General features: G+C 40.0%; 1 protein-coding gene across 1 annotated transcript in view; it reads left to right on the plus strand.

Moving 5' to 3' along the window:
- The window catches only part of LOC124634419, a 28,855-nt gene extending 11,402 nt beyond the window's left edge, over positions 1 to 17,453 (plus strand). Inside the window, exons 2-4 of the mRNA XM_047169993.1 lie at positions 924 to 1,565; positions 12,288 to 13,142; positions 16,341 to 17,453. Of these exons, the coding sequence (XP_047025949.1) occupies positions 924 to 1,565; positions 12,288 to 12,449 (804 nt within the window). The 3' untranslated portion in view covers positions 12,450 to 13,142; positions 16,341 to 17,453. The remainder of the gene's footprint in view (positions 1 to 923; positions 1,566 to 12,287; positions 13,143 to 16,340) is intronic.
- The last annotated feature ends 8,324 nt before the right edge of the window (positions 17,454 to 25,777 follow it).

A 25,777-nucleotide genomic window follows, 5' to 3' on the forward strand; every position in this document is an offset into this window, starting at 1 on the left:
AATAAGCTAGCCATTTTCAGAAAATTTTGTAATTTCCTAACTACTTACTTGATGTACGGTACTGAAAGTCATTAGACCCTAGTCATATTTAGACCCTTTTCCATCTTTCAATGTGTTTCCACATCAGACTCAATCTAAGGTAGCTAAGCCATTTTACCATGAAATCGTCAAAATAAAACAAATAAACTCGTAAGATTGAATACAATTAATAAAAGAGTACATCTATGCTAATTTTAAGGGCATCTGCAAAAATAACAACCTTGACCAACAATGATGTGAAAAGTCAAGAAAAGTCAAGAAAAGTCGTGGTGGCCTAGTGGGTAAAGGACCAATCTCTCAAGTAAGAGGGCGCGGGTTCGATCCCAGGTCAGGCAAGTACCAATGCAACTTTTCTAAGTCTGTATGTACTTTCTAAGTATATCTTAGACACCATTGGCTGTGTTTCGGATGGCACGTTAAACTGTAGGTCCCGGCTGTCATTGAACATCCTTGGCAGTCGTTACGGGTAGTCAGAAGCCAGAAAGTCTGACACCAGTCTAACCAAGGGGTATCGGGTTGCCCGGGTAACTGGGTTGAGGAGGTCAGATAGGCAGTCGCTTCTTGTAAAAGCACTGGTACTCAGCTGAATCCGGTTAGACTGGAAGCCGACCCCAACATGATTGGGAAAAAGGTTCGGAGGATGATGACCAACAATGATGTGAATCCTATAACGATGTTACGAAAACAATATCATGTTGTGTGCGAAAATGTGCGTTAATTTTGCAAGATCTTAAAGATAAGAAGTGACAGACCTTGTAAGATTTAAAGCAAGGCACTGCAATTTTTATTTAGTCCATAAATTAAATTAACTCAATTTATTACCGGTGCAGCAAAAGATAAAATATATTTAAGTAAAATAAATAACCTATTTTTTCTTTCCACAGGTACCCCTCCTATTCATCTTGTCATCAGTAACATCCCGGAGAGAATGGATGTCACAATATCGACCAAAATACACAAAAGGGCAAATAGCATCTGAATCTCAATTGAAGTTCGCACTCGAGAATAAGTATGACGACACAGGACCGGGAGCCAAGCAGCCTGAATACGCTTACCATACATACAAAACCTTAGAAGACGCATTAATTGCATACTTAGATGACCCAGACACTAAGCTCCCAGAACATGAAAGAATGAAAGCTATAAATAAACTAACCAAAGCCCAGAACTACGCCACTCCAGCATCAGTAGGCAAGCTATTCCACAAGAACAGCCACTTCAATGACTTCACGAAACCACAGTTCCGACCTGTGAGTCATGAAACTGATCCATATAACTTACATGCGAACAAAATTTATTTTCCTGAAGAAAGTATACTTAATACGAAATTACCCAAAGGGGCAGCTGATGGCAATATTCTGAATTATCAAGCTGAGAAGGTGGAGCCGTTCGGGTTCCATAAGCTACACACGGTGAAAGGCAGTCCTTTGAGCTTGGCACATTACACCAGGGACAATAATAAACCTGAGAAGAAGCAAGAAATATTTGATGCTCATCCTAAGTACACATTTTCGTATGGAGTACATGTAAGTAAATTCTTGTAATTTAATCATTTGGATCTAGACGAAATTAAAGGTGCTTTTCTAGTCATTTTACTTCCTAAACATTATCATAATGACAGGAAAGGAAACTACCTCTATTTATTTTATCACCACAGCGAGAGAGCGATTTCGCTACTAAACGGAACGCTACTATAACGTTTATAAGTCGCAACTTGTTCTTGCAATCGCTAGCTTCTTGTCGAGCAAACTAAATCAATGACAAAAAGACTATTTCTTCAATGAATAAGTTTTGCTTGTTTGCGTAGAACTGGCATGTATCGGTAACGAGAGATTCTTAAGCTATGAGCATATGCATGATATAAGCTGCAGCATACTAACACTCAGTGACATTTACTCATTTATTTCTATTGTTTTTAAATTGCATAACACTTGTGAGTGTTTGCACAACAGTCGAGTAAATACGCATGCCGTAGTAATGAGTTGTAAAAGTTTTCTTTTTGTCATTAATTGTAGATAACGTGATTAGAATTTTTTGTAGAGTTACTGGAAAAAAATCCATAAATTTCTGTTCTGTCTCACTGCTGGACAAAGTCCTTTCTATTTCGTCCTACACCTGCCGTTCCTTCAAATGAAATACCAACCATGGTGACAACGGCGGATCCAGGGGGTAGGTCACAAGGTCATGACCCCCCCTGGGCCAGGTTCAGGACCTTTTTTTTTTTTTTTTTTATCGACGTAAAATCATCAAATGACCCCTCCCGCTGTGGGTTAGCAGCGGTGAGGGAGTGTCAGACTCTTACTGACTAAAATCGTCGTGTTCCGTCATAGGCCTTTTATGTACCAGGGCCGCGGTATCTCTTTCGAACAACCCGCAGCCCCGGCAGGCCTTGGCCCTGCTGGGCCCCGCTGGGGTTGCTGACGTCTCTTTGAGGAGCGCGTGGAACAACGCGCGCCGTCGACACGGGTCTGTCGTCTAGGAAGACAGAGGGACGATGAGCCACCCGAACTCACCGCCCACAGACCCACGCCTACGGTGGCCGGGAGTCATCTCGCGACACCCGGCGCCCATGGTGTCTACCTGGTCCAGCGCGGCGGCCGGGATGAGAGGTGCGAACTCTCTGGCGTTCCGCCTCCTCCTTCTCGAGCATGACCGCTTCGCAGAAGGAGGCGACGGCATCCCATTCCCTCTCGCCCCGGACCATGGCCTGAACCAGGGCCGGACGCGAGAGGTCGCCGCCGCCCAAAGCCTCGACGAGGACCCGGCGGTGCCCTTCCCATGCGGGGCACACCTGGACTGTGTGGTCCACCGTGTCCTCGGGGCTGTCCGCACAATGGTGACACCCGGGCGCCTCCTCACGACCGATGCGGTGCAGGTACCTCCCGAAACAACCGTGTCCGGTGAGGACCTGCGTCATGCGGTACGTGAGGGCGCCGTGACTCCTCCCGAGCCACTCCTCAAAGAGGGGACTTACCGCCACGATGGTGGCGTGCCCTAGGTTCAGGACCTAAGGGGACCAATAATTGAAATGGTTAAACACGATGTTTTCAGTTTTTGTTATAAGTATAAGATAATTTTTATTCCGAGTGAATAGGTAGATACCTACATAGTTACAGGTAGAGTAGTTTTGCTGAAGAATTCGTGCTCGCAACGCTCACTCTCTATTCTTTATTTACTCTTTATCCGTACCCAAAAGGAGGAAACGGGATCCTGTTACTAAGAATCCGCTGTCCGGGTTGCCTACATTACATGCTGTATCTCATGCAGGGCCGTCTTAACCTATGGTGCAGGGTGTGCGAATAACCCGGGCGCCTCGGTCTCAGGGGCGCCGCGGGACGCCCCACCACCAGGAAATTTCGAAGAAATTACACCCGTTCGATAAGGAAGTTCCACATTGTATCATGATACTGACAAAAAAGTCGCCTTCGCTTTGTTGGATCGATCATTTTGATTATTTTTAACTTTTAACATCCTCCAACTAAGTGAAAAAATTCTAGCTCGCTACGCTCGCGAGTAAATGACTATGTCTGTACTGTATTTCTGATTATTTATTATTTTTAATGACGCACCGAATCAACGAACACAAATGGCACTCTCTCTAATCACGGTTCCTTTTTATTTGTACGTAATTCCCAGTCTGATTTGTGAGTCTTCAAACAAATAATTCAAAAAAGTTCGCGCTCGCTGCGCTCGCGGCTACTTGTTGCTTTACAATGTATTTAATCAGGTGCTTTTGTGTCGTAGGTTCAAAAAATTTCGCGCTCGCTTCGCTCGCGCAATATCATATATACCTTGCTTTGATAACTTCATAAGTCAAATATAACAAAAAAAAAATATTAATGGAGTCCTCAAAAACAAAACAGTTTGCGCTTCCGACTGCTTGTTACTTTACAGCGCTTTTTAAAACTTATGAACTTTTTGTGTCCCAAAATTAAAAAAATTTGCGCGCTCGCTTCGCTCGCGCTCATCGTCGCGCCATAACGTAGTCCTGTCTCGACTTTCATAATTTAAATCTGGCCAACAGTTTGAGCCTACAATGATTCGGAAACATTTTTATAAGTCCTTTACCTACCAAAAAAGTGACTTTCGTTCGAACGTTCTTATTTATATTCCTTTTGATTTTGAGTAGTACATATTGTATGTACTACTCAAAATCTTTCAATAGATACATAAGTGGCGCTTGGGTGATGATTGCACCGAGGCGCTACATGAGCTAGAGACGGCCCTGATCTCATGAACCCTTACCATTACCCTTACTTAAGACAATTGAAGTTTTCACAGAAAATGTTTTACTGTTGCTGCAATAAAAAAAACGTACGCGCCCTTTTCTACGTACACAATACTTTTCAAACGTTTAGTCTTCAACCTGAAAAAATTCTCGCGTTTGCTATGATCGCACTTTCTTGTATTTGTGCTGTCTATTTGTTATACAGCAAGAAAGCGTTTTCATCTACTTTTAGTCCTCGAACTGAAAAAAAATTTTCGCGGTCGCTTCGCTCGCGCTTTTTCAATTTCACGTCTGTGATTCTGTCCAAGAAATCGCGTTCGCTCAGCTCGGACCATTTTCTACATAAAAACACTTTTTTAACCTTAGTCCTCGACCTGAACAAAAATTTTCGCGCTCGCTTCGCTCGCGCTTTTTTGTTTGGCACGTGTGTGTAGTATAAATACGAGAAATTGCGCTCACTCTGCTCGGGCCATTTTCTACATGAAAACACTTTTCTTCACATTCGTAAAAATTTCGAGCTCGCTACGATCGCGCTTATTGTATTTATACTACTACTTTTAATATTAACAGATCTATACGCTACAATATAATATTTTTTGTGACTTGACCACGACTTTGTGACCCCCCCCCCTGGTACCGAAGCTGGATCCGCCCTTGCATGGTGATAGGTGTTTAGACTGTCCCAACATTATATCTAAGGTGCTAATACACGCTCAATTCTCTACCAAACTACGTACTTAATGAAACTAGGTGTCAACCATTAACAGTAGGCTTCAATACAAGCTTGGGTTGCGTATGGTAATTTCTCAACGAATCCGTAAAACTGCAAGTCTTCATTGAGAATAAGAAAGTGGTTGTGACTGGTTGCCACGTGGGTTGCGACAGTGGCCTTATTTCTCAGTTCAATCTCACTTTGATCTTTGTACGCGAAAATATCTTGTTTGTTAGGCTTTTTTTGGGTCATAAGCGGACGTTGTGTAACCTGTAGTAGAACCGATGACTGTATTCCTTCTAGGTAATGCCACGATATGAGGTAGCTGTTTTTTTTATAAGAGACTTAGCTACTATTTTATAAGGTTATTTCATAATTTTGTATTTTTGATTTAGCATTACGATTAATTGAAAACAAAATCATAAAATGCCAAGTTGACTATGAGCGTTCACGCAAAAATGATGGACGCATATAAATCATAACTACTCCACTTTAACTCACACCTATAATTTGGCAATATAACCGGCATTTACGCAACGCCCAGTACTAAGGAATACTTGAAGTACATATTAACAATGCAAGCGGCACCGGGGCGTGACGATAGCTTTCCATTAACTGGTCAGTTCACAAAGTCAGGTGTTTCGAAATATTTCCTGGAAGTATGCTTCATTTGTTTATTTATAAGTTGCCAAATTGTCGAAAGGGCTAGAACAGTTGAACATCGATTGATAAGTCTGATTGGTGACTCTTTAAAATAATTGTGCAGATTTATGTAAGTGTTAATATGTGTCTATACTCTTTGTAATGAGATAAGCCAGCTACCCAGGACATATTATAGTGCACAAGCGTAGATACAGGTGCACTTTCTATTCACCTCACTCTCAGGTGCACTCTCTATTCCCTCACTCTCATAGTCCGATGGGACGGCAATCCGACTCGACCGGAGGTACTAGACATTAGGTAAACAAACCAGTGCCCATAAGACGAGTCATTATTTATAAAGTGATCGAAAATTCAGAATGAGAGAGATATGGAGCAATGTAGAATGCATAATGAATAAATAGCACCGTCTATGCAGAGCACTCCGAAATAATTGTATACTGCATAATGTCAAGTTCAAGTACTGAGCTGAATTAAAATAGACAACAAGCTTTATTATAATAATGACAGACATTTCAATCTCAATGCGTCTTGACAACTACCTCATGCCGTGGTCGTGAGAAGTTCAAGGCAATATGTTTTAGATCCGGTCCCTAAAACCATAATGTCAGTAAGTACCTAGAGACATTGCACTACATACAGGAATTTATAGATAGAGATCACGATAATGATACGTATTTGCTCTAGTTACAATACTTTGTTACTGTTATGTTACAACCTTTTTATCGTCCCACTGCTGGGCACAGGCCTCCTCTTACACGCAGAAGACAATACTTTGGGTAAAAATTTATTTTACATTTACCACAAAGAATGCAGGTTCCATATGACCATGTTTGTTCTATTTTAGAAAGCAAAGAGAATTATTTTATAAATCTTTTAGTTTTTGAACAAAACAAACCTATAATAAGCCCTAGAACTTTGGAGAAGTGTAAAAATACACCATGGTTCTCTAAGTCTACGCCCAACAGTGTACCATATTTGAATTTAATAGAGTTATCTCAGCCATGACTGTCAATAAGATAATTTCAAAGCAATAACAATAACTATGATCGACACGACAATTTGGCGTGCCATGAACAGGTCGGGGTCAGTCGTGCACAGATTTAGGCGGTGTGGCGACTGTCGTGATGGCCCAGAGGAAAATGTATCTCAATATCTTGTAAACAGCCCTGCCCTTATTAATTAGACGTTTTTCGTTTATATTAATGCTTAAACATATTCCCTTACTAGTTATATCCTCTTTTGCCCGATCCCTGAGGGTAAAGTCGAGGTTACTAAAAGCTTGCTACAATTCTGAAGATTTAAATAAACTCTTATAATCACTAGAAATCACTGTTAGAAAAAGGAGAAAAAATACATAGGGACTAGATTCATCACTGGCATTGAAACTTCACGTCCACAGTTCTCGGCCAACTTTTTATCGACATGGAACATTACGTCAATTGGTGTACAGTTTCCATTTCTAGGTATTATATGGGTACGAAGGTGCCAGGCATCATGTACAGGCCATATACGCGTACTTACGATCGAAATTTAATTCCGAACCGCCCTTGAAAACTGTACCTACCTAATCCTCACCAGCATAGTTATCTGACAATCATGCTCCAACCATAATAAATCATATCGAATCCGATATAATTTGAATACATTCTAATGATCACGAGATTGTTGGGTACACCATCATTATCTGACTAGCCTCAAGCCAAGAGGTTGTCCGTGATATGAATAGGCGTTTTGTTGAACAACTGACTTTAACCAATTGTCTAATATGATAATTTAGTGCAAATTGTTATGTACATACCTTGTAATTATGATATCTCTATCAAGGTTTTAGTATACATTAATCATTGTTAAGATTGTGATTAGGATAGCTTTTACAATCATTGTCAAGTCCGCATTGGTAGAGAACACCCAGTGCGCTATCGTAACAGGGTCAATATTTCCTACTTAAAATCAGCTTACTTACACGCATTAAGCATACAAAAACAGTTTCGTTATTTTAAGGATCCCCAGCTAAATCTAGTTTTATTTTTCCCATTCCACAGCTGTATTATTTCATCATCATGATCGTCCTGTGTTTATCCCAACGTTATTGAAGGTCCGCACTGCATGTTTTCTTCTTCCATACTCTTCTGTCGGCCATAATCTCATGAGTACATTCTATGTCGACTTTTACATAATCCATCCATCGTCTCTTTGGTCCCCTTCCACTTTATCCATCATTAGGTATCTTACTGTTTTAATAAGCTTCATATTTATAGATGAAAGTTACCTGAATCTCAATCACCACGAATAAATTAACAATCATTGAAGCCAATACGGAACTTGTCGCCTTGTACCTTTTTAACCGACTTCTTATATAAACTGACCGGTATTTCCATACAATTAGCTCATTGGTTGGACGTTCAACTTTTTTTCCGGAGTGTGACAGAATGAAACTAATTTGCTTGTAAGCGTATGCATCCGCGTACGACATTTTGTTACGCGGTACTTTTATTATTTCGTTTGGTGAATACCTATTTGTTTTTTGTTTAGGCGGCTAATACGGCTAATACTGAGAAAAGTGATAGTTATGCTTATGGTATTTAAAAAGCCTTAACAATTAAGTGGGTAGAAATCGAAGGCAGATACTAAAATTGGCACCTTTCTCACAGAAAGCAGTCAAAAATGACAGATTATCAGCTAATATTTATTAAGTGTTCCATTGATATTAGAACATAGGAATGACCCTTTTATAGAATTCAATATTAGTACATATTCCTAGATTTATCGAAAAGTTAAGTTAGTTAACTTCAAAACAAAAAGTGATGACACACTTACCTTGATTCTACAATGTTTTGCTACACGTATTTGTCACAAATAGTCTCATTTGGTTCTTTACATAAGAGCTAGTTTACCATACAATGGGTTTACCCAACTAGCGCAAAGTGTGACAGACAAATGACAATGTTATTGCACTTTCTAGCGACACGAACCGCATTCTAGATTATATACCTATACTTTCTCTGGTGGCCGCTGTGAATGCTATTAATAGATATTTTATTATCTCAATCTATGACCACAATAAAAAAACTATAATTTATTCGGACCGAAAATAAATACTGTTTGATTTTATATAAACTACTATTTTATTTTATGCTTTTTATAGGTAGGTACTTTAATTACAACATCCATGAAAGATGTCAATAACGTAATTATTGCAATTAGGTCATCAATTCTCTCAAATAATTCACACTTGGCCGTACATTTTGGCAATGAACCAGTTATTTGCAAAATCAATTAATTACCTACCTAATTTATTTGACACACGCACAAACAAATTAATATCAACGCAATGCGTATCTGCTTTCAATTTCTAGATACCGAATAATGACACTGCATATGCATGAGATTTATGTAAGAAAAAAACTAGGCCTAGAAAACAAGTAGGCTTCATTCATCACGAATCTAATTTACAAACACGTTAGCTAAAAATCTCACAGCATACATTGCTGTTTTAATACTGGTACCTAAACTCCTTCTCTATACATTAGCGTCAATGTATGTGGTACAATAAAAATGCTGTCGGCTTTCATTGCCGACTTTAGGAAGTAAGGTGTGGCGGTTACGCAATGGGTATACCCGACTGTCGTAAGGTTACGCGTGCAATGACTGACTGACTGATCAAGGAGATCATATGAAATGTCGTCAAGAAAATTATAATTAAACCGATACGTATTGCGGATATTATGGTAAATTATGTGTTGTGTGGAAATTTTATTTTTGGATGACCTGAATGAGAAAAAAATAAAAATAAATTGTATTTTTTTTAAATTATAATTCAGAAATCTTCTATTTATCTCTTATTAAATTTAAATAAGTAGTAGGTATAACAACGTTACACAATTAAATCCATTAACGGGATATTCCACGCTATTGCACATTGCATTACAACAATAATTTGAAAGGGTGATTACCAGTAAATACATAAACATAAAGTACTAAGAAGCAATTAAAATACCTCGAAAGAATGTAAGTAGATTGTTAAGGCTATAAAAACCAAAGTACCGGCAAATACCTTAAGAAAAAAATGCATAATAATTAATGCTGCTAATCTGATCAAGGATATAATAAAATATAATCGAAGTTTCGCAAAAAATAGAACATAAGGAACTCTGAACAATTACCTACACCCAAGTATTCTGTAGCAAACGCACTTGACCTTCGTCAGTCGGGTATACACACGTGATTGCGTATACGCATTCGAACTTACTTTTAACTTGAAGCCTTGTACTTGTCCGTCACACCCTGCCACTTTGCTACTCGAAAATAGACCCTTGTAGTATTAAAATAAAGTAAACTTTCAATTGCAATAATGTAGTGTTAGTGTTCCCTGCCACTCGATCTAAATTCAGACGTATTCTTATAAGCTTAAGGTTTAATTTGGTGTGCCCAAGATAGAGATTTGCAAAACCTTCAAAAAGGAAATTTAATTACAATTTTTAGAACCACACTATAATTAGAACAAATTGTAATGGTTTTTTAAACAATTATCATATCATAGCGTGCCATTGAGAGTCGAATTGTAATTATTTAAATGGCTGATCGCCGCGTTTTATTCAATTGTTTGTTTTACTTAATAAAGAAATGCAAAAAAAAACTTTAATTATATTCCGTAAGGCTGGTTACACCTGTCGCTTCACTAAGATGAGGAATGTGAGGAAAGTCTAAAAACTGTAAAAGGGATTTTTTTTCTTTGGCCGTCATCGAAATGTCAGTTTTAACCAAAATCCTCCTAGTTTTCGTTAATGCTCCCGTGTCACTCACTAACTTTATTGAGTTCCTAAAATTAAATAGTAAGGCAGCTGTGGTTGTCTGGCTTCTCTGAACTCATGTACATTTTAGGAATTCGGCAGAAACCGCGCGCGTTAAGTTTTTGCAAAGTAACCTATTAGATGTTTAAGACATCTTTCATGGGCGATCATAATATGTAGGTACTGTGAAAAAAAAAGCGCTAGGTTCCGTGACTGTAGATTTAGACTACCTATTTATTTAAAAGGTAACATCGTGGCATGAAAATAAAGAACGGATTATACAGGATAACCTTTTCAAGAGATTTAGTTAAGCCTGTTATATAGAGAAGGTAGGTAAGTACTCTTTAAGATACTACTTACGTAGTAACTATTATAGTAATCTGTGATACTACCTTGAATTTGCCACACCTTCATTTAGAAGATATTTGAGACATTAATTATATCTTTAATGCTTTTGTCTAAAACAAAGGAAGTGTAACTAATATATTAATGACTTGATCACGAGTGATTGACGGGTCTAGTTGATAATGTGTAATTGGAACTGTTATCTAGGAAATTAATTTACATATTCATTTTTACAAGGTTACGCGATTTTTTCGTTAAGCTAATCTAACACCCTATTATTACTGATTGAATGATACTGTTACTTGAATTAATGCTCCTATTTATCATTCCTTGTGTTCTCAAATAAGTACTTTATAGGATCACGAATCCGAACTTAATAATATCTTGCTGTAAACAAATTGATGTGTTAGAACAATAGGAAGGTTGTTCCGATGTAGGTAAATGTCAGTCGTAAAATAACGAAGTGGTATTTACAAGTAAGAGGTTTAACTGACGTGAAAATTGTGCTTTATGGCTTGAGAACCTTCAAGTAATAACTACTACTTTAGATTTGTGTTAAAGTCAAAACTGAAGACATAATCGGCGCTATTCCTTCTTAGCGTATCAACCAGTTGCACATGACATAATATTATAGTGCACAAGCATTTGTACAGACTCAGGTGCACTCACTATTTCTTTACTCTCATAGCCCGATTGCACAGCAATCCCACAAGATCAGAGAAAGATCATACATATTTCAAGATTAACATAAAGCTTAATAAAAAGATTAAACACCTTTTCTTTATCGGTTGTGTAAATGAATTGTGTAGAACAAAGAAATGTACATTGATGTCGATGTAACTAAAACAAAGGGCGCAGGAAACGCGTACGTCAATTGTCTCAACTTCAATCAACACACGTGGGTCCTTTATTGTTTATACCATAAGGTACTTACACATATTTTTATTATAAAATTAGTTTCCGCCAGCGGTTTCTTGGGAACTTCTTCGCGCATTAATATAGCCTTCCCACGTAAAGAAGTTACATATGTAACACAGAAATATTTAATTGGATCAATAATTTTTGAGATTGGTTCAAACAAAGCAACAATCCAATTCTTTAGCTATAAAAAGTACAGATAATGTATAAGACCGTTAATAAACAACCATGCTTTAAATTCCATTATGTACAAATTATGAAAACCTTTAGGTTTTACTATAACAGCCTAAATACAAAAACCATATCCGACCTTTTTGCCTCCCGTTCTTCTTCTTGTCGAGTGAGCTGCAGTTTTAATCACCTAGCAAGCCTCTAGTGACGGCCTTTGAGGTGGAATTGTAAAGACTGCTACTGAGTAGCATGCTGGCTTTCCGTGCCGTTCCAGGCACGGGGGTGTAATACCGCTACCTTCCAGAGCTCCGGGCTGCTTTGTGAAAGTTTCTAAAACCCACAAAGTGCTCAGCAGCGCTATCGACAAATAGACCAACGAGGCAAACACGCAAGAACTAACAAAACACCTTCTCAATTCCAGGACAAGACCACAGGCGACTCGAAGACTGTTCAGGAGAGCCGCGACGGTGGCTCCGTCCGAGGGTACTACAGCTTCCTAGACTCTGACGGCAAGACACGCTCCGTCTACTACACGGCTGATGATCGGCTAGGATTCCGCGCCAATGTGCAGAAGACCGATTAGAATAGTTTAATTAGCTAGCTTTAATTGTATGATGGTAAGAGAGGATTTGCAAGTCTAAAGCCTAAGGTCACTGGCAACATAAACGTCAGTGTCTTAAAACATCTGTTTACTGATACGAGATAATTTGTAATGGTTTTAGGAAAACTGCCGTTTATGGCATTGGTGAACTTGGGTTTTAGTGTTGTAGAAATTTCGGAGTAGTCATCGAAAGTAGTAGTAGACATAGAAAGGCTCCAAAATTGGCCTTAACCTCGAATAAATGGTAATCTTTTGTTTGCAGACAAAGTTGACAAGTTGACGCAACATTCTCGTTGCTCAACAACAATGTTGATCAACTGTTGCTATACACATGTTTACCATTAATACCTGGCGTATATTTATGTAGTCACCACATTTGTTCAGTTTTCTCTTGTATCCTGCTCCTTTGTTATGAAATATTAAAATTAGTGATACTGACGTTTTCCTCATAGTTACCACTGTTGATTTTAGTTTTTAGGATTTTATTTAGTGTCAGAGTCAAAAGATTTAAATTAAAATGTTTGCTGTACCCTATGTGCCTGAGGGTCATATTCAGTCTCACTTATGGACCCTTGTTAAGTGACCCAGGATTTACTCTAATTGAAAATAAGACATAGGTTAAAGCTTGCCAGTGAATATAAGTGCAGTTGAATGGGTAGTCAAAGCAATCTAATGCGTTTGTAGGAAGAAATATAAATGGGTTTGGTATTTACATCGATATATTTACATAATATTTACAAGATAAATTGAGACAATAAAAATATACATTTTCTTCCTACCAAAGAGAAAAAACCGACTGCCGACTGGTTTGACAAGTCTTCATTTTTACGAACGTAGCTGCCAAACCAGCCGGCCAGTACCAATAAGTGGCGAAAGAGGTAGGTCACCACATCACCCCCCCCCAGAGACCTTCAAGGGCGATAATAAGCTGGGAAGTGGACGCGACGTCCTGACCGCGTCGTTCTGATGACGCCATCGTCAGCCGAAGGTAAGCCTCGGTTATCCGCGTCAGGTGAGTAGCGATGAGTGTTATTGTCGAGTGGTGACTGTGGTGAGTTATGTGCGATAGTGTTGTGTGGTGAGTGTGCTGTGGTGTCAGGGTCACGCAGTATGAAGGCCGGCTTGATGCGGTCTATCGATACTGTGACCTGTTTACCGTTCACCAGTAGTTTGAACACCTTGTCACCTCGTTCGAGCACCTTGTGAGGTCCAGAGTATGCCGGTTTCAGACCACCACCAGCAGTGCAGTCCCTAAGGAACACGTGCGTGGCTGTAGCCAGCTCCTTGAAGACAAATGTCTTGAAGCGGCTGTTGTGTCTGACTGCTGGTGCTGGCTGCAAACTCCGGACAATACTCCGAAGCCTAGAAAGGTAATCGGTCATGTCGACCGTTTCCTCGACCCGCGGGTCGAAGAACTCGCCTGGAAGGCGCAGTGGCTGGCCGAACACTAACTCGGCAGCGGAAGCCTGTACGTCTTCCTTGAAGGCACTGCGCACTCCTAACAGCACAAGTGGAAGAGATTCCACCCAACTGCTGCCTGCGTGGCAGGTGATTGCAGCCTTCAGTTGACGGTGGAATCGCTCCACCAGTCCGTTGCAGGCTGGATGGTAGGCAGTGGTCCTACGATGCTGAAAGCCAGCAATGCCGGATAGGCACTTAAAGAGGGCCGATTCGAACTGCCTACCTCTATCGGTAACGATATCCGATGGGCAGCCGAATCGGGCAATCCATCCACCCAGTAAGGCCTTTGCCACGGTTTCTGCAGTGATGTCTGCCAGGGGTATTGCCTCAGGCCATCGCGTAAAGCGATCGACGGCGGTGAGACAATACCGGAAACCTTGACACAGCGGCAAAGGTCCTATGAGGTCAATGTGGATGAAGGCAAATCTCGCCTGGGGCAACTTAAAGGTCTGCAGTGGTGCAGAGACGTGCCGTGTGGTTTTAGAGCGCTGGCAAGCCAGACAACTCTGAGCCCAGTTACGACAGTCCTTCCTAACCCCAGGCCACACATAGCGGGCTGCAATCAGCCTGGCAGACGCCTTAGTACCAGGGTGACTCAAGGAGTGCAGGCTGAGAAAAATTGACCTGCGCAGCTCCTTGGGCACAAAAGGTCTAGGCGTGCCGCTGCTGAGGTCGCAGTACAGCTGCTGTTGTGAACCTGGGACGCTAACCAACTGCAGACGCAGTGAGTTGTCCCCGGCGAGCAGCTGCTGCAGCTCCTGGTCATCTTCTTGTGCTGCAGCGATCCTCTCGACGGGCACAGGTTGAGTAATCTCCTCAACCCGCGAAAGGGTATCCGCCACGACATTATCCTTCCCGGAGATGTGCCTGATGTCAGTAGTGAACTGAGCAATCAGGTCCAGGTGACGGAACTGTCGTGGGGAACAGTTTTCTTTACGAGAGGTGAAGGCGAATGTGAGAGGTTTGTGGTCCGTGTAGATCACGAAGTCACGAGCCTCCAGCATATGCCTGAAGTACTTCACGCTCTCGTAAATAGCGAGCAGTTCACGGTCGTAAGGAGAGTACTTAACCTGCGCGTCGCTCAGCTTCCTGGAAAAGAATGCCAGAGGCTCCCATGCTCCTCCGGTACGCTGCTGTAGAACTGCACCTATAGCCTTGTCAGACGCATCCGTGACCAGCGCCATCTTGGCGGTGCAGTCAGGATGCGCCAACAGTGCTGCTCGACACAGACTGTCCTTGCAGCCCTGGAACGCCTCACGTTGGTCCGCTGTGAAATTGACAGGGTGCGAACCCTTCACGGAGTCGGAGAGCAGGCTGTTGAGAGGTGCTTGACAGGCTGCGGCATTCGGGATGAACCTGCGGTAGAAATTTAGCATCCCGAGGAATCTGCGCAGCTCCCTGACCGTTTTTGGCTCAGGAAAATTCTGGACAGCCTCAACTTTGGCAGGCAACGGTCTCGTCCCTTTGGAAGAGATGTGATACCCTAAAAAATTAACCTCCGACGCACCAAAGACGCACTTAGCACTGTTGATGACCATACCATACTCTCGCAGTCTGGTGAACAGCTGACGCAGGTGCAGCTCGTGCGTCTTTTGGTCTTTCGAGAACACCAAAAAATCGTCAAGATATGCGTATGTAAAGTCCAAACCCCTGAGCATCTCATCCACGAAGCGCTGAAACGTCTGTGCGGCATTTCGAAGCCCGAACGTCATGAACGGAAATTCGAAAAGCCCGAACGGAGTCGTGATCGCAGTCTTCGGGATGTCATCCGGATGCACTGGAATCTGGTTATAAGCCTTAACTAGGTCAATCTGCGAGAAGATGGTACAGCCAGACAAGCTGTGCGCGAAGTCCTGGATGTGCCGGATAGGGTATTGATCCGGGACAGTGCGTGCGTTCAGCATCCTGTAGTCGCCACAAGGGCGCCATCTATTGCCCTTTTTAGGAACGAGGTGAAGAGGCGACGACCACGGTGACTCGGATAAACGGCAGATACCGGACCGCAACATGTCATCAAACTCAGCCTTCGCAATTTTTAATTTGTCCGGTGCTAATCTGCGTGGGGATGAAGATACTGGTGGAACACGCACGCCCACGCGGCATGCCTCCGCAGCGTCGATGCCGACTTTGCTAGTCTCAGCACCGTCAACGTCGGCTTTGCTGATCGACATTGTTGTCGTGCTCAGACGGGGTCACCAAATGTAGGAAGAAATATAAATGGGTTTGGTATTTACATCGATATATTTACATAATATTTACAAGATAAATTGAGACAATAAAAATATACATTTTCTTCCTACCAAAGAGAAAAAACCGACTGCCGACTGGTTTGACAAGTCTTCATTTTTACGAACGTAGCTGCCAAACCAGCCGGCCAGTACCAATAAGTGGCGAAAGAGGTAGGTCACCACACGTTTAAGATCCCATCGCTAATTTAGTACGAAGGATAGACTGTGGAGCTCAAGTAGACAAGACAATTTTTTTGCGTTTTTAGTGTTTACCTTTTGTAAATCAGTCAGTCTGACTGTCCGTTCTAACTACCACATACCTACCTAGGACTTGAAAACAATCCCTACTAATATAAAAAGCTAAAGAGTTTGTTTGTTTATTTGAACTCACTAAAATCAACAACTACGTGTCCGATTGAAATAATTCCCGCAGTAGTTGATAGATGCCCATGTATCTAGGAAGGCTAGTTTTTATCCTGGTGCGCGAAGTAGCGTGTCCTAGCATCTACACGACGTGGATAAAACAGCTGGCGGAAGCTGGTCATTAAATATTTTCTTAAGCACTGGACTGTTTTTATACCTTTTCCATTCATCTGTAGCGAGTTTCTTGAACATTTATAAATCAAATGCACTTGTAAATCAATTGTACTTTTCTTATATTATTTATCTTTATAACAAAAATTATGTTTTGCTATCATAATCTCAACGGTGTATCATTACTTGAAGAATTCGATGTCGATTGTATAAACTTCACGTATTTATAATGTTTTCATAATAATTGTAAACCGCGTCAGATTTCAATGTTTTTAGTTTTATTCAGGCGCTTAATGGACTAGTCAAAGCAAGATTCCGCCAACTGAACTAGACATAATCTATGGTACTACAATTACAATGAGTTTGTTTGTTTTTTATTCACTCACTTCAGGAACAGCTCGCCTTATCTGAAAAGGTCTCGCACTTAGATGTTACACGAGATGAGAATGTCCTTTTATCCAACAAACAAACTATTCAGCTTAATAATATTAGTAGGTTATTTTAATGTCGTTTTCTTACCTGGGTACTAAATGAATAAGGCAGTTTCTATTCGTTACGTATTGTTATGTTTCAATTTGTACAGAACCTTTCATAGACTGGTGGATTTTAACTTTTTTCCTAGAGTTTTCATTGTTTTTTAAAGCAGCCTATCCTTATGTTCCCATGTGTAAATACTTATTTTATTTTACTCTATTGTGTGTGTGTTTATACCTCATTTTTTACGGAAATCTTTTTTATTTAAAATAAATGTAAATTATGGTTTTATGGTAGTTTTATTTACTTTCAGGCAAAATCCTTTATGTATTTCTGTCTATTATACATTTAAGAAATTCTATACACAAAAAATTACAGTGTCCAACAATATCACGATTATCGTCGCTTAGTAAATAATGACAGTTTGTTGATTATGATGATGAACTGATGAATCATAATAGATATAAATATAGGATAGATATTTTGGATGCCTGTAGGAACATTACTTGCTAAAAGTAATACAAAGGTTGTTTTAACTAACTTCTAAAATGAAGCAATGAAAAGCAAAATCATAAAAGCTGTTGATATTTTCAAAAGAAAACAATCTGTGATAAAATAAACACACAAACAAACAAACAAAACAACAAATAAACACATATTTTAATAGATAATGTTTCACATTTTTAAAAAGACGTTTATTTCCAAAAAAATACATTGGTATTTAAGAGGAACTAAAAATATACGTAGGCAACATACTGCAAACGCCTAGTAAAAAACTACGTTCCTACACTTTGAACTTAGGTAGCGCCTTAAAAAAATATCTCTGCAACACTGCTCCGTTAAGGCTTGCTAGTCTTACTACCAGAGCAATGCAAATTAATCGTTTATGTAAGACTAAACTAAGTAGAATAAAGTTACGTTATCTATACTAATATTCTATGCAACTGTTTTCAGTCCTGAAGAGGACCCCTAAAAACATTTTCTTTAACTACACAAATCAGACAAGTTATTTGACCTTATTTTTCACCTTTTTTTTTTTTTTTTTTTTATCGACGTAAAATCATCAAATGACCCCTCCCGCTGTGGGTTAGCAGCGGTGAGGGAGTGTCAGACTTTTACTGACTAAAATCGTCGTGTTCCGTCATAGGCCTTTTATGTACCAGGGCCGCGGTATCTCTTTCGAACAACCCGCAGCCCCGGCAGGCCTTGGCCCTGCTGGGCCCCGCTGGGGTTGCTGACGTCTCTTTGAGGAGCGCGTGGAACAACGCGCGCCGTCGACACGGGTCTGTCGTCTAGGAAGACAGAGGGACGATGAGCCACCCGAACTCACCGCCCACAGACCCACGCCTACGGTGGCCGGGAGTCATCTCGCGACACCCGGCGCCCATGGTGTCTACCTGGTCCAGCGCGGCGGCCGGGATGAGAGGTGCGAACTCTCTGGCGTTCCGCCTCCTCCTTCTCGAGCATGACCGCTTCGCAGAAGGAGGCGACGGCATCCCATTCCCTCTCGCCCCGGACCATGGCCTGAACCAGGGCCGGACGCGAGAGGTCGCCGCCGCCCAAAGCCTCGACGAGGACCCGGCGGTGCCCCTCCCATGCGGGGCACACCTGGACTGTGTGGTCCACCGTGTCCTCGGGGCTGTCCGCACAATGGTGACACCCGGGCGCCTCCTCACGACCGATGCGGTGCAGGTACCTCCCGAAACAACCGTGTCCGGTGAGGACCTGCGTCATGCGGTACGTGAGGGCGCCGTGACTCCTCCCGAGCCACTCCTCAAAGAGGGGACTTACCGCCACGATGGTGGCGTGCCCTACCTTATTTTTCACCTATAAGTATATAATAAGGAACTACCATCTCTCAAAACAAAATAACATCAGAAATATTAAAAGCTACTCAATTTCAAGCCTCAAAAAAAAACTTACGAACCATTTAAACGCATTACAGCTACCGATTCAGAGATTAATCTATTGTACGGCTAATATTGTTAGCTTAAGCTCCAAGGATTATTTGCCATCGATACTCGTTTTGTGAGCCGTGGCGCGTCTGTCAAAGATACACATCTTTTGAAACGGGTCACACTTGACAACTTTGGTCAAATGGTTGTTTTTTGTTTTGTTTTTTTTTTTGTTTTTTTTTTGTGCATTTTTTATTGATTTTTGGATTGAGTGAATTTGTTGGTTGGAATTTTTATAAATTTTACGAAAATTCTCCTTTTTATTGATTAAACATTCTCATTCTCAATTTGCGATAAGAAGCTTACACACAATGACAACTGACGGAATTTCCATAAGATAGGTATTCGCCAAAATAAATACAGAAAAGGAAGATATCTATTATCATAATTCAAAGTGCAAATCCGGGCTGTATTAGTTTTAGAAACTTATGTCATGTTTAAAATAAGTAATCATAAGGTAGCGCGTGGCGCGCTAGGGACCGAGGATCTTCAGGATATTTGATAATTAAAACATTAAATAATAAATAAATAAATAAAGTGACGAACTCGAGTCTCTTACCTTGTCTGACATATGGGTGCCAAACGTGGAAGTTCTCTTCTAAGTCCACAAACAAAATCAGATCCTGCCAAAGGGGCATAGAGAGGAGCATGCTGAATATTAGGAAGATAGACAGGGTAAGACATACTAATATAAGAAAAACCACCAAAGCAATAGATGCTCAAACCTACGCACTTCAGCAGAAGTGGAGATGGGCTGGTCATGTCGCAAGATGTACAGACCAGAGATGGACTGCGAGAGTAACATCGTGGAGAGGCCCCATGGGTAAGAGAAGCCGAGGGAAACCACTAACAAGATGGGAAGATGACCTAAAACGGACTGCTGGCCCATCCTGGCAAGACGTAGCACGTGACAGAGAGACATGGGCATCTTTGGAGGAGGCCTATACCCAATCCGGGGTTCATGCTGAATAAACATAAAGTGTATAAAAAATGTAAATACTTAAACTATGCAGAAGCATGAAATAAATGGCTTATTTATTTATTTATTTATTTATTTAATGAATATAAACTTACGACGAAAGAGTATCTAACTACTCTACAGTACCTATATCAATTTACCGCAATTGTAAAAACTGGAAAATTCATTAAACCAATCCTTTATAGCATTTATCTTATAAAATAATTTCACAAAATCTTAAGGTACGCAGCTAAGTAGATAATTATCACACTCTATCGTACAACAAAGAAATCTCATTTCAGATAGGTTACCGATACTCTGAAATGATAGTATCTAAGTAAAATAATAATTAATCCGTTGGATAATAATAATGAAAACAAAGGCATCCTGTCTCCACACTGCAGTTAATACGTGCATGATAACAAATATTATTATAATTGATAAGAAACAAGCAATTACGTAGACGCCGGCGGTAAGATTGCCTTAGTCAAAAACATCAGTATCTATTGTTAAGATCTAATAAGAAATATCATCAATGCTACCACGATACGCAGTAATGATAGCGATTATTGACAATGGATGGGTTGCCAAATGGTTCAGTATATTTTCAGTAAATGTAGGAGTAGGTTAAGGGTTTGTAACAACACATCTTTGACTAGCATTCCACACTAACCAAGAGCTTTATTCCGGGGCTGCGATTTTTCGAAGAGAAGAAATTGGAGAGTTACTGCGGCTGTGGTACACGAAGGATTCCAAAAGACACATAGGTGAGTCAGTCAGTAAAAGTCTGACACACCTTTCCACTGGAAATTCTGATAGGCCTCCTTTATTCATTCCTAAAAGGATTGTTTGGAAGTGGCCTGCGTCCAGCGCCTGACCACCTCGTTGACCCATGACCTTTGTCAGATGACCATCTTGTTGGTGACTGTCGTATGCTAGATTTGCTTGGACTGGCTTCCACACGCGGTAAGGAATATCGGGTGCTCGTAAAGAGACTTTTGTGTTGTTGTTTTTTGCAAGATTTTCAAGGAATTCTAAAACAGTACAAAAGTAAAATTGATTAATTGCTAATACATTATGATAGTGTTGGCAGTTGGTATCGCTGATAAACGGCTTACATCGACACAGTTATACGTTGCGATAGCTGCAATGATTTCCGAATAAGCATGTCATGGTTACGCAAGAAATGGTCAGTTTACAAATAGGATCACTTTTGAAAATAATACTGTAAAAGATCAGTTTCATCATCTACTTACCCAAGTATCTTAGCTTCTAAAAGATAATGCTCACTTCAAACTTACTTGGAGCTACAAATACGGAAAGACACTAACCTTCTACTTTTGAACTTATTCAAAAAAACCTCACACAATCTCACCCTACATCAAAAAAATGTCTACAGCCTACAGCACAATCCTCAATTTTTAACATGGAAGAGGACTCTGCATTTCTGGCAGACGTTTTAATTTCCCATACACCCCATCGCAACACATAGAACACTATATTTACTGGCCTTGTTTTTAGTAGCCTTGCTTGCATCTCAAACAATCACAAATATTAGCAAAACAAAAGACAGTGCTAACAATATACGCGTGCCATCACCCCTTTAAATTCAAACAACATCTCCTTACATCTTAATTCCCTAAAGTGTGTTGTATTCTCCGAAGTCCTGGGTCCAGTACCCAGGGCTGGACGGACAAAGGTATCCTTTATATGTATAAATGTATAAAATAATACTGTTGTTAGTTTGTGGAGGCGTCCCAGCGAGCTGTCACAACAACACGGACTCGCGCCTCGGCGGATGTGTTGTGTTGCTCAAAGTTCTTGCAAAGGATATCAGGCAAGGCGTAATAATATAATAGAGAAGTTACAGTTCGTTCCATTTGTGACTGGTGTCCTTAACTATAGAAAAGACGCTCTTCTAAATCTAATTCTCACTAAGACGTAAGTACTACTCTGCTGTGTTGAATTTGCAACAAGACTGTCATTTTCGAAACAGAGAGTGTTTTTTTTTTGCCGAAATATGATCATCCTACAATACAATCCATACATTATGTTATTTTAAAATCAATATTACATAGTCTGAATTTCAACATTTGATTATTCTAAACCTCTAATGCTATAAAAACGTTTTTTGCAATTCCATTGACTTTTCTACTTAAACTTTGCGCACCAGTGTTCCTGCCGTCAATCGTTCAATGATTCGGAACGGCATCTCATTTTTTTCGGAGCCGGGTCGGTGTCACGCCACGGCAGGTAGACTCAGACTATATAGTATGAAATACATGATACAATATTGACATCAACCTGTAGGTTTCACTCGGTTTTGAAGGATATGATTACCTACGTGAAGGGAAGCTGTGACTCCTAAGAAGACCTGAAGTTAATTGTCATCTTTTATCACAAATCTCACACCATGAGGGTGCTATACCTATGACCTTACGCTAAAACCACAATCCATTCTAAAAAGTTTTCATGTGCCCTGAAACATTAGGATTTTTTGGTGACTTAGGTTTAAAAAGGATATTCAGGAAACATGTTACATATATTTGTCTCCCCTTTTTGCCCCAATTAAGAAGTAGAATCTTGAACAGAGCGCCACGTAGTTTTAGAACCAAATATTTTTGTACGAAATTTATTTAAGGCAGTCTTGAGCTAGTTTCTTTTTGAAACAAAAGCCCTCTACAGTTCAAATATAAACCAAGAAGGTCTAAAGCTCGAAAGAGTCTAGATAGCAAGGTGTTGTGATGCCCAGATAACGCGCTCTACCCGACGTGCAAGGAAATTGCAGTCAGCGGCACGCACACACGCTCACGCTTGCGTGCATACATGTGTGTGAGCGCCCTACATACGCAATTGTGTTTGTGGGACTGGGAAACTGGGGCATTGGTGTTGGAAAAAATGCTGGGCCTAACAAAAGTGGCCCAGCATTTTTTCTTTTGAAAGTGGTTGCTGTGTTTATAGTATTCTGTTGGAGTGTTGGTCTTCCCCGATAAAAGGGTAGCACTGTAACATTTTTTCACATCGGTTCAGCTCCTAAGATTGTGTGTTCAAGCCATGGTTCAAGCAAACAAACAAACGAAAGAACTCTTGAGAGTTATAATATAAGTAAGTATAGGCAGCTTAACCTGTAACAACTAGTCTCTGTCTGTAAACAATATTAAGCAATCTTAAAAGCAGATTTCAAACGTAACTCCGCAGTAAAAGCTAAAAATTATCTAAATCTGGAGTCCATGTAGGAAATGAACAGCAGTGGGTATTTCCAAAACTTAATGATTAGGTACACTATACCTACCAAATTCAACATTCGACCTCACGTACGCGATAATCTTTCTTTATCTTCGAAAATTATCAGAGACGATAACACCGTACTTAAAAACAATCAGAGAATGTTTGCGAAATGTTAATAGTTTTGCTTTTAGTAACACAAAACCCTTTACAGTTATTTTAACAAACATTTTAAAGGTTGTATGCCCACCTACTGAGACGCGCGTGTTCCGTACAAATCCCAGATATCCCACCAACATTTCCGTAACACTTGCTAAAATAAACATGCACTCTTATGACCTTGGTATTAAGTATCAAAATGCAACAGCTGTGAGTTTTGCAACAGCATTAATAAGGTGGTACCTCACCTGTCCATTTGTACAGGAGTTTGACTAATTCATAGAGGAATTTGCTTCTCCTATGGGAATAGAGTTATTCTTCCTATTCCGTGTGTTGGCTGAGCAAACCCCTGAGGAGTTACATGTGGCTCAGAGAAAATAGTAGGTTCTATAAAAGATATAATCATTCATGGGGTAAAAGAAGCAAAAAATAATAGGTGTGACAAAAAAACTGAACATCCAGGTGAATTTGATGAACCTTGAAATATAGATGAACAAAAAGTTTTGGACACGGACGCGTGTCGCGGTTCACCACATTACTTGTAAGTTGTAACACAAAAACTTGTTAACCACACGAGTATTGAGTTACCAGCAAATAGTCCCATATAAAAAGTGACGTTAAAAATATAGATTTTTATGAAAGGAAAGAGCCAATAGAAGTAAATCTGATGGTGAACAGGTAATTTTTCCTGTCAGTGTTCTAGTAAGTCATACTATAGAGAGGTATAGTTTTTGTTTCCTTAAAGGCCGATTTTCTGTCGATTTTGAAGGCATCAAGTGTAATTTATCGCATTTACATGAATCTGATAAAGCAAAAAAATCCAAAATAACGTCTCCAGTTTTTATAAAATGGTTTTCAGAAACAAAAAAAAATATGGTGAAAATGATTTCAGCAACGTTTGACTCGATTTTTTAATTATTTTTCCGATGAAGTTCCGTAGTTAGCTAAAATATCTATCTACAGCATTACTGTCGCACTGTTCTAATGCCTGATTCTAAGAGCCATTCCAAAATCTATCCACAACGTTTAATCTGCTTTATTAACTTACTTTAATTGTACAGAAACTCGCAATACGCTATTCCATAATAACACAACTGTCATCTTCGCAAACCTTAAAATGAACGAGAATATTCATAACAGTCTCAGCGATGGAATCGTTGACACTTTTCAAAGTAACGATAATCTGATGTACTGTCTTGTTCCTCCATTTTTTACCTCTGGACCGGAAAGTATCATCTTTTGTTTATCTCCGGGGCTTGTCGACAGCCCATCGCCACGTAATTAGAAAGACAAGGTAGCTTTTTTCATCATACATAATTGACAGGGAAGCTCAATTTGTGTACAGAAATTTCAACTCTGTTCTACAGTAGCAAGGTCTTTATTTGTATGTGCGATCTGATGGCCAGTGGTGGACAGTGTAGACTTTTTGTTGAAATATTGTTTTTCGTCACGTCGTCGACACTGCCATTTTTATTGAGTCTGCTTTGGTTATGTTTTATTTTTTTGTGTCCTTTACTTAAGAGGAGTTCTGTAGATTATACACTGGAGTTGCCTTCACTTGAATATTTTGGTTGATTGTTTTGAAGAGAGGTTTCAACCCTATGGTCTAGAGTAGACTCTCTAGACTAGACTTTTTACATCAAAAAGTAAACATAATAGCGTGTAAATGTAACCATGTTCCGATAAGTTTGTGGCATATCTGTTGTTATCTTGGACGTCATTTTACATCGCTTAAGCATTAGCTATCGTACGGCCGATAATTTTTAATCTTTCCGAAAACTTTGGATACCATTAATTTAAGATACTAAACTTATTGTTGATTTCCCAGTTTCTCACGTGAAAATTGCCTAATATTTTTTTCACGATCTGATAATAATTTACCAGGTGTGATATCACCAGTTTAATTTTGTAATAATTTGTGTGATTTCATGAAACTGGAATCTCAAACATGAGGTAAATCGCTGATTTATCATGCTTAATGTCATTACAACACAATTTTTTATATTTTGTCATGTAAATTTAAGCCGATGTTAAGTTATCAGGAGTCTAACAGATAACTGTCTATTTTTGCGGTATTTTGGGAACCAATGTACATAGTACTTTCCAAGTGTATCTGGGATACCAATGACTGATCAAAAGTGAATCATGACATCTCGAGAAAACCTGGACAATAAAGTCTGAAATTGCCAATACACCTTGTGCAGGCGTAGTTATTAACGCTCATTTCTTCTTCTCAGCATGAGAAAAGGTCTATATCCTGCAGTGGAACACTAAAAAAAGGGTGAAGACAAAAGAACAATCAACATAATCAAACTC

The sequence above is a fragment of the Helicoverpa zea genome, chromosome 11, assembly GCF_022581195.2.
Source record: "Helicoverpa zea isolate HzStark_Cry1AcR chromosome 11, ilHelZeax1.1, whole genome shotgun sequence".
Taxonomy (NCBI): Eukaryota; Metazoa; Arthropoda; class Insecta; order Lepidoptera; family Noctuidae; genus Helicoverpa; species Helicoverpa zea.